The 10,000-nt window shown below is 41.5% G+C and overlaps 2 protein-coding genes across 2 annotated transcripts in view; one reads left to right on the top strand and one right to left on the bottom strand.

Moving 5' to 3' along the window:
- LOC125044356 overlaps positions 1-1,330 on the top strand; it is a 27,962-nt gene extending 26,632 nt beyond the window's left edge. Inside the window, exon 12 of the mRNA XM_047640984.1 lies at positions 248-1,330. Coding sequence (XP_047496940.1) covers positions 248-1,062 — 815 coding nt within the window. The 3' untranslated portion in view covers positions 1,063-1,330. The remainder of the gene's footprint in view (positions 1-247) is intronic.
- A 428-nt stretch (positions 1,331-1,758) lies between these two features.
- On the bottom strand, positions 1,759-6,245 carry LOC125044357 (oplophorus-luciferin 2-monooxygenase non-catalytic subunit-like). Its single transcript, XM_047640985.1, has 7 exons — positions 5,629-6,245; positions 4,682-4,797; positions 4,216-4,376; positions 3,624-3,809; positions 3,119-3,254; positions 2,723-2,853; positions 1,759-2,390 (listed from the first exon to the last, which is right to left on the bottom strand). Exons 1-7 carry the CDS (start codon positions 5,869-5,871, stop codon positions 2,206-2,208), a joined length of 1,158 nt encoding a protein of 385 aa, XP_047496941.1. The 5' UTR covers positions 5,872-6,245; the 3' UTR covers positions 1,759-2,205.
- Between the last annotated feature and the right edge of the window lie 3,755 nt (positions 6,246-10,000).

Below are 10,000 nucleotides of genomic sequence, written 5' to 3'. Positions count from 1 at the left end.
CCCTTCCTCTCCCATCTTTCACCCTCTTTCCCCTCCCTCTCACGCCCTTGTCGTTTCTCTGTGTTTATCAATATTTTACCATCTTTTGTCAATAGAATGATTCAGATTCCATGCCATGTCTTATATTTTTTTGTTTATTTCTTATTTATTACTTATTACTGGAGTAAATATATATTTTGTTCTTATTATTATTTGTAGTAGTATTTTTAGTATCTACGTCTTTCTTTTATTTATTTTTTTTATTCAGATTCTCCCAAGAGTTACGAAACAACGAAAAAGGGCCTGAAGGAAAGGTACAAGCGGCTACTCAACAAGCATCGGCAGAGGTACTACCTTCTGCTCAAGAAGTACAGGTCATTAGAAAAGAAATACCACGTTGTTGAGGACGCGGGGAGTAGAGAGCAGGTGGTGAGAGACGCTCGGAAGTACCTGTCCGATGAACACCTTCTCTTCATGGAAAGCCAGATGTTCCTGAGAAATAGAACTGGAAAGGGAAATAGGTTTTCGAAGAAGTTCATAAGGCTCATGATAAAGCTGTATGAAAGAAGCGCAGCGGGATATCGATATTTGAGGAGTATATTCACCATCCCCTCCGTCAAGACGGTCCAGAAGTGGCAGAACAGACTCTTTGATTTATTAGATGAAAACGACAAGGATCCTCTGGATGTAACGGAGAATACTAATGCACTGGAAGCGGCGGAAGTCCACACTGTGGAAGCGGAAGCCTTCATGAATCAGCAGGAACCCGAGGCGACGACCAGTAGTGGGAAGGACGCAGATCGGCACTTCCAGGCATCGACGACCCTCTTCAGGAGCGTCGACGCGCCGGGAAGGCCCGACACGGATGGGTCGTCGTGCGGCTCTGGCTCCGAGGACTCGGATGGCGTGGATGAGGAGGATTTGGAAGAGGAAGAAGAGGAAGAGGATGAGGAGGAGTACGAAGCGGGGGACATGCAGCCTGAACACCACGCGGGGAAAGACATCTACCAGAATAGCGAGACGAGGCCCGCTGACGAGATCACCATCGCGTGGGGGGAGCCCTGGTCATCTGTCATTAATTGAGCTGCTGATGCGCAGTTCTCAAGAAACGCTTTTCTGCCTTCTCGATACATGTATATTTCCTAAACGGTGTTAGTGATTTTTTTTCTATTCAGAAGTATTATTTTAGTTGTAAACCTTTTAAAAAAGGTAAGATTATTTGATACTAATAATCACAGCATAAAATGTGTGATCAGAATTTTGTATTTGATACCATGTATATTACATTGTTACATGTTATATGTATATATCAATTTTAATGTTCCTTTTTTAATATATCTTATATTGTCTATTAACCGCTATCAAACCCTCCTCCTTCCTAATCAGAGAATGGGCTTTAAAAATAAGTTTTTATCGGGTGTGGTTTTATTTTAAGGACGCGGCAAATTACTTCAAATAGTCCCTCCTTCTCATTCACTTGTATTCGCTTACACGCACTTTACACTCGCACGCACACATCCCCCAAACACACACACACACACACACACACACACACACACACACACACACACACACACACACACACACACACACACACACACACACACACACACACACACATCTACATCTGCATACACATATAGATACAGTATGGGCGAAAATACAGTTATTGCTTTTCTTGGCATGTCATAATATGCTATGTGCCGACATGTCCCCAAAGACAAAATAATGATATTCCCCATTTGTACTGATGTTCTTATAAAGGACTGTGAAAGTCAGTTGGATTTTCAGCTTTATTTAGATAAAACAATCAGAAAATGTTGAAAAGTGAAATAACTTACTGCATAACATTATATTACAAATTTATACCAATGATACATTGTGCCTGATTTCCTCTATAGCTACATTGCCTCGAGCAACATATCAAGAGAGGATGTTCGTATCGCGGAACGGAATCAGGACAAACACCCATATCAAACTTTCATTCAGATCTGTGATATGATTATCCTACAATATTATGGTATACAAATGGTTGTTTTACGACTACTTAGCTATTGCATTTCGATGATCTCGAAATCAGTAAGAAGGAACGAAAGAATGAGAAGAGCCTCAGAGACTCAAATGAAGAGAGAAAGACTCATAGATAGAGAGTCAAAGAAGGAAACATAAGTAAAGAGAAAGTAGAGAGAACAAGAGGAAAATACTCAGAAAGAAAAGAGTTCAAAGCTACGATGGGGGCTGAGTGACCACTCCAGCTAATTTCCCGCTATTTGGACAGCCGCCTACGTCTTCCTCCTTGAGGTCATTTAGGTATTTGTTCAGGTTCGGACAAAGGAAGTTGTCGAAGCAGCTCGCCACGGTCTGGTTCTTCACGATCCAGCAGAGGTTTGAGTCACAATGCAGGGGATTTCCTTGATTGGGAGAGAAGTGGAGTCGGTTATTCAGTGAAAGAAGGTGGTTGTAATTGCTGCAGATGCGTAACTAGTGTTGGGAGAGGCACTGGTTTCCGTTTCGTAGACAAGGGTTATATACCGGATCACCTATTTAATTATCTGTTTCGTGCACAAAGGTTATATAGCAGATTCTTCACTTAAATTAAAATATCCGGCAAAACGCTCTTTCCTTCCAGACCACACATATCACCCGCATAAAAAAAAACAAAATAAAACCGTAACGCCCTTTATGAACAACCAATCACTTCCACGTCAATATTCTAAACCCAAAACAAATGAAGGCCAAGTACCATTGACGCCGATGTGGAGAGCGCCGTGAGTCTCCTCGATCAGCGGTCTCAGAACGGCCTCCGACAGCGTCATGAGGGCGTTGTGGCGGAGGTCCAGCGACATGCTCTGCACACCGGAGAAGGCGTTCGCTCTAGAGGGTGGGAGGGAGGGGTCATATCATTGTTTTATCTGTGGGGATTTTGAAAATGATTACTTTTGTAAGGTCTTAATGCGAATGTTCTTTTTGCGAGGATTATTATTTCTGTAGATAATTGTTTTTTTTGGGTTTTTTTTTTTTTTTTTTTGTGGGGATCTTAAATGGTTATGTTCACGACAACAACAATGGTTAAAACGACAATACTGATTTGAGAGCGAGGCCCCGCCCAATATGCCTCCTTCCCGCCCGGCTGCCTTACTCGATGACGGCGATGGCATTGCAGGAGAGGTTGACGAAGAGGTGCGAGGCCGCGTGTCCGGGGATCCGCAAGGCTTCTTCTTTCAGTTCGGGAATCACATTGTGGGACAGATCCAGCAACTCCAGGCGGGGCAGACCTGGCGAGGGAAGGTGGAGGGCGGGAGGTGAGACAGGTTGGGGGAGGAGATTGAGGTTGAGAGTGAGAGGTTGTAGAAGGAGCGAGAAAGAGAGGGGTAATCGGAGTAGGTAAAGGCCAGATATGACTTTCGATTAGACCTACTGTTTCCATATAAGCGCTGAAAACTTGGAACACATACATAAAAAAAAAACATTCGCAACCGCAATCGACAAGTTACCAGCAGGTGAACGTGGGGTGCATGCCGATTCAGTAGACACACACACACACACACACACACACACACACACACACACACACACACACACACACACACACACACACACACACACACACACACACACACACACACACACACACACACACTCACCAGCAAATGTATTGGACTGGAGACGACAGAGCTTATTCCTGTCGACCCTGAGTTCGCGCAGACCGGCCAGCTCCATAGCCGAGTATCCGGGCATAAAGTCGATCTCGTTGTCACTGAGCAGCACTGTCTCCAGGAACGGCTGGTCGCTTATGGTCGGGAAGTTAACGTAGTGGAGGGCGTTCTTCTCTGTCGGGGGCGGAGTTTTGCTATTGTTGTCTTTATTTTGATTTATTTTATGATTTATTATATACATATATCATTATTATTTCATTATTATTATTAATATTATATATATACATTTTTTTTTTTTTGGGGGGGGGGTATCTTGGATTGGTCTGTTGTTTATTTTTTTATGGAATTGTCCTGAGTATTCTTTCAAATTGGATTGTTCTAAAGGTAAATCATATACATTTTGGTATGCTGAGCTTGACGTTCACGAAACATACATTTTCTAAAGCTAGCAACTACAACCAGTTATGCATTTATCTAGTTACCAAGCAGAAAAGGTAACACCAAAAATGAAATAATTATATGTAAATATAAATTCCTGCCGAGGGTGAATTATTTCCTCATCCAACCACATGACACTCACGGAGGTTGAGCACCTTAAGGGTGGTCTGGAAAGGGAGAAAGGCGTGATTATCGACCATATCGAAGTGGTTGTTAACCAGGTGGACTTCCTCGAAGGTGAGAGCCGCCCCCCACAACTCAGCCTCGATCTTGCACTGCAGTTGCGTCCCGTCCACTCGCAGGCTGGGGGGATTGATCATTAATGGAAAAAGTGGAATTTATGGTTTAATAGGTAAAGTGAAAAAAAATAAATAAATAAAAGGGCTGGTAACATAATCCGCAATGAATAAAGTTATTATAATGAATTAGATATATGGTTAAAGATAAGATATATTATAGCATAAATACTGATACATGGAAGGACGAACGATTAAAAATAAGAACACAGTGATAACAGACAGACAGCTGAACTTCTTAAAGAACACAAAAGAACTTCAAAGGAATGCAGAAGGAAGAAACACAGCCTATGCATAATTCGATAGGCCTACCGTATATAATGTGGCGCGGGGAAGGCGACCATGGTGAGGATGTCCGTTAATTCGGTGCAGGTGAGCAGGTCGGGCCCGCAGGTGAGTTCCGCCGAAGTGCCGTTGTTGCACACGCACTGAGGGAGGCAGGCGCGTGAGAAAGGGGGGTCAGACTTACTCATAGTACCAGGTTATATCGAGGATTATGACGCTATATTTACGTGTGTGTATACAGGTGTATGGCACACATTTATATATTTGTGTCACAGCTGATCCCGCTGCTTTAGAGGAGCCTTCGACAATAGGGAAAGCAACGAATAGAATTTTGCTGGATGGAGACCACTTGCTTTTCTCTCTATTTCACAAGCTAGTTTGGTTTTGAATGCCCTTCCTCCAAAATAGGAAACACTGGCTCAAATGCAAGCAACATGTGTCTAGACCGATACAAATGGCCTTCCTGCAAGTACCTTTGCAAATAATAAACTGACACACTTAGTTATTTTTGGCAATGTGAACCATAACACACACACACACACACGTGTGTGTGTGTGTGTGTGTATATATATATATATATATATATATATATATATATATATATATATATATGCATATCAATATGTATGCGTGTATGAGGATTGTTTCCCTTTTCAATAAATCTATGTCATGTATATGACATATTTCTGCATCATTGAATTATTAGTTAACTATATAGTCACAATCCCTTCGTTCCTATTATTCTGGACTATGGTGCCAAAATGTACACAGGAATATATGAAATTATTTACGATATATTTTTTCCTGTTTTCCTTGTAATAAAATTGGTGGGAAGGTGAGTATCTGGACCGTACACGAAACAAAAATGAAAGTTATTTGAAATGTACGGTAATTTAGAGTAAGTTATTTTTATTAGTTGAGTTTGACAACTACGGAAAGATTCCGAATCTCACAGATTTTCATCACCTACTTACCTTGCAAGGGAGAATCTCTTCGGGCTGTGGACACAAGTTGCAGATAATAATCTCTGCTTTAGCGGCAGGAGAGACAGACGTAGCATTGTGATGGGGTTTCGATACAGTAGAGCGGACGTCTGCCTTCGCCTTCGAGCGGGTTTCCTTCGAAACTGGCATTCGTCTCGGTGGCAACGGGTCTCCCCAACCCAGGTGTATTGCAAGAATAGCAATCAGAACTACGAACTGCATCTTGTAAGCCATGGTTTAACACGGAAGCGGTCCTATGCACTCGAATAACTACGACGACGCACGGTTGTTGCAGCGAGCGGTCTCGTCAGTGGACCAGTCTCGTCGGGGACTCGGGTTCGCAAGGCGGAGGGACCATAGTATATATCCCGGCGACGGCGAGCGACCCACGGGACTTGGCGTCTCGGTGCCGGCGTGGCGTGGTAACTAGAATCGTAGTACTGTGGAAAGTCCTTTGTCTGGTCATCTTATCTCTGCGAGGGGGCGTTTCTTGGCACCTGCGATGTCACCGCGCTTGCCCACTTGTGTTTACGCACGTACATTTTACGCACTATCTCTCCGATGTCTCTTGTCTCTTTCTCTCTCTCTCTCTCTGGCGTCTTCTCTCTCGCCCCCTCCCCCTTCTCCCTTTCTCACTTTATCTGTAAATGAGTTCGCTTACGTCAGTTCACAAAAATATATAGAAAACCGATAAGTAATGAACTGAAAAGAGATATTCGTTCATGAAGAAAATCATATCCTCAACATCTGAAATTATTCCGATTAGCAAATTAATTCTGAAGCAGAAATCAGTTACAACAGATAGAGAAAAGGTATCTGCGCGAAGACAGCAATGGTAAAATTATAAAAATCTAATAACCAGCAAATCAATGTAAAATAAACACTGTCAGGTTCTTAGAAAAAAAACTCAAATATAATAATGTTAATTTTCTGTGGACGCCTCTAATTGAAATGAGCATGATATTTTTTTCTAAAACGTATGCAGCATTATAGTTATGGCTATGCCACGTGTATAACATTCGCAGCTCTAAATGTTTTGATTTGATGACATATGCTGTAGCTGTTAATATTTTATCCAATATTAACAATATGATCGTAAATTTTCCTGTATGGCAGTATTATCATCCTCCATTCGAGATTACTTTCATTCATCATCATGCTGAAGTAAAAATAATATACAAGGAGGACAACCCATATAAATCAATACTATCATTTACGGACATAATAAAAAGGATGTCACTTTCCTTGTGGATTTTTGTTGATTTTACCCATTAACCATCAGTATGTAATACAAATTATCTGTGGATGGGTTTTGTACCACACCATGAACAAACTGAATATCACTCTTCAAAGAAACTAAGCTGTCATACTTTTAAAAAGCACTTCATCACTGTAAGCGTTCTTGTTAAACATTGGTAAAAGGGTCATTTTGCATTCCTTAAAACTTCCAGCCTGTACTCTGGCAAAAGTGGGGTGCAAGTGGAATGCAAGTTCATTGGAGTTGTTAACTTGCCTATTAAGGCTGGCGATTAAAATCCGACTATTTGAAAAATGTAAAACATCCAGACGAGTGTCATTTAATGCCTAATATGAACCCAAGTATATGGTCGAAAAAACATCCATAGCATGGCTTCAAAGCCTCTCTGAAATTGTTTAGGCTCGTTGGTCTAACGTCAGACACGTTGGACCTATAAAAATGGCTTGTTGGACCCATGAAAACTTGGGAATGGCAGTACTCGTTCCTACTACCGAACGAGTACTGTTTTTTATCGATTAATACGTAATATCACGACTTACATTTTCAAGGGAAATACCAAAACCTACGACCCACGTAGTTACCTCTTGAATGTATTACCCCATCAGATCGTTATGTAAAAAAGGAAAGAAAAACTTTACTCACACACAAAGAAGTCTATGTTCCGTTATCTGATAAGACTCCCACCCCCTCCCACACCTTCCAGAGTGCTATTGTAAGCTCTGAAAAGACCCACATTTTTTATCAACGTTCAATAGCTATTCTAGAATGCGTATGCAGTGAAAGAGGTGTTAAGGGGACTTTGGATGTATATTGGCACAATGTTAAAATACGAGGACTTAAAGATTGCAGCATGCTTTGTTTAGACAGATAGGTAGGAAGGTAGGGAGGAAGGGCAGGAGGGATGGAGATAGGTAGATCGGCAGGTAGGGAGGGAGGAAAGAAGGTAAGTAGGTAGGCAGGTAGATAGATAGATAGATAGCATGATAGATATATAAAGAAATAAACAGACAGATAGTTTGACATATTGTTAGATAGACATGCATAATGACAGACAGAGAGAGAGAGAGAGAGAGAGAGAGAGAGAGAGAGAGAGAGAGAGAGAGAGAGAGAGAGAGATAGATAGATAGATAGATAGATAGAGAGAGAGAGAGAGAGAGAGAGAGAGAGAGAGAGAGAGAGAGAAAGCGAGAGAGAGAGAGAAAAAGAGAAAGAGAGAGAGAGAGAGAGAGAGAGAGAGAGAGAGAGAGAGAGAGAGAGAGAGAGAAAGCGAGAAAGAGAGAGAGAAAAAAAGAGAGAGAGAAAGAGAGAGAGAGAGAGAGAGAGAGAGAGAGAGAGAGAGAGAGAGAGAGAGAGAGAGAGAGATAGAAAGAGAGAGAGAGAAATAGAAAGAGAGAGAGAGAGAAAGAGAGAGAGAGAGAGAGAGAGAGAGAGAGAGAGAGAGAAAGAGAGAGAGAGAGAGAGAGAGAGAGAGAGAGAGAGAGAGAGAGAGAGAGAGAGAGAGAGAGAGAGAGAGAGAGAGAGAGAGAGAGAGAGAGAGAGAGAGAAAGAGAGAGAGAGAATAGAAAGAGAGAGAGAGAAGAAGAGAGAGAGAGAGAGAGAGAGAGAGAGAGAGAGAGAGAGAGAGAGAGAGAGAGAGAGAGAGAGAGAGAGAGAGTTATATAGACAGGTAGATAGACAGCTAGATGTGTAAGTAGGTAGCTAGGAGACAGAGCGCTGTACTGAACCTTGTACTGTATCCAACTTGGATACAATACAAGCTTCAAAAGTTTGCTTTCTCTGCGGGGGTTGAGCGTCTGCCGTTATCTGTTCGGTTCTTTGGGTGTAGATTCCGCTGCTGGGGATATGAGCGAACCAGACCGAGTTCCCTCTTGGTTTACCGGTGGCCCAATAGAGGAAGTCCTTAAAAGGCCTTGTGATAATCTATTGCGCTTTTCCTCTGCATCTAAATGGTTCTGTTTCGTCGCTCTTTGCTTGCTGTCTGGTTCTTTCATTATTCTGTATATTATCCTAAGATTTTTTTTTTTTATATAATTCTTCAGCATGATGATGAATGAAAGTAATCTCGAATGGAGGATGATAATACTGCCATACAGGAAAAATTACGATCATTATTAAAAAAAAAAAAAAAAAAAAAAGGCAAAATCTTTGATCCTATCTGTTAGCAAAGTCAACATTTCAAGCACATCATGATGTCTGTCCTTTGAGAAAAGATCATTTTTTCTGTCATAGTCTTTTTCTTATTATATTGTGTGTGTTGCTGCATCCTGTTATAAGAACTAATCTCGCAAGGTCAAGAGATACGCTCTGATAATAATAGCGATAGCATCACCATGTGTGGCTAGCACTTGTGATCAAGTTTCACCCGCTCACGAAATGGGACTTTGTGGTTAGAGTGAATAAAAGTCAATTTCGTTTATTGGGTCTTTCAATGAGGTGTTAGTAAACGTCGGGACTTTTGGCGAATGAAAAGATTTACACGGAGGCCCCTCTCCTCTATACACGTATGCAAGCCAGCTAGCAAGCACACACACTTAGAAAGTGTTGCGGCAACGCTTCTTATTCCATCGCTAGGAACTCGACTGAAACAACAATAAGCACTTTCTCCGTCAATTCTTGCTTTTCCGTATAGAAATTGACTGACCCTATATAAGGCAGCAACCATCGTAGTGCGAGTCCGAGTGGTCCCGGGAATCACACGATCGTTCTCATGCATATCACGTTATTTTAAATAATATAATTATGTACATTGTATATAGAAATATTCTAGAATATTACCTTGTATTTACTTTGACTTACTCTATCTAATTTATCAATAAATATATATTTTAGTTGTATAGATCCTCCGTAGCACAAGATCAAGACGGGAATTAATCGGACGGAAACGGCCTATACCGTCTCCACGTGGGGAGTTCCGTTTGCAATTGATACTTATGAAAAACCTGAAATTCGGACGGGAATTTAAAACATTTTGGAAAATGAACCAAATGCTTACGGTTGCAACGAATATCTGCATCAGTGGATGGAAGGAACAAGTCGTGAGGAAAATTGTTATAAAATCCCCTTATCTTTTGTCGGTATGAGTGTTGCTGCCTGCCAGCGTTATTT

The sequence above is a fragment of the Penaeus chinensis genome, chromosome 35, assembly GCF_019202785.1.
Source record: "Penaeus chinensis breed Huanghai No. 1 chromosome 35, ASM1920278v2, whole genome shotgun sequence".
In the NCBI taxonomy this organism is placed as follows: domain Eukaryota; kingdom Metazoa; phylum Arthropoda; class Malacostraca; order Decapoda; family Penaeidae; genus Penaeus; species Penaeus chinensis.
The sequence above is the reverse complement of the archived record's forward strand: the minus strand, read 5'-3'. Positions and strand labels throughout refer to the sequence as shown.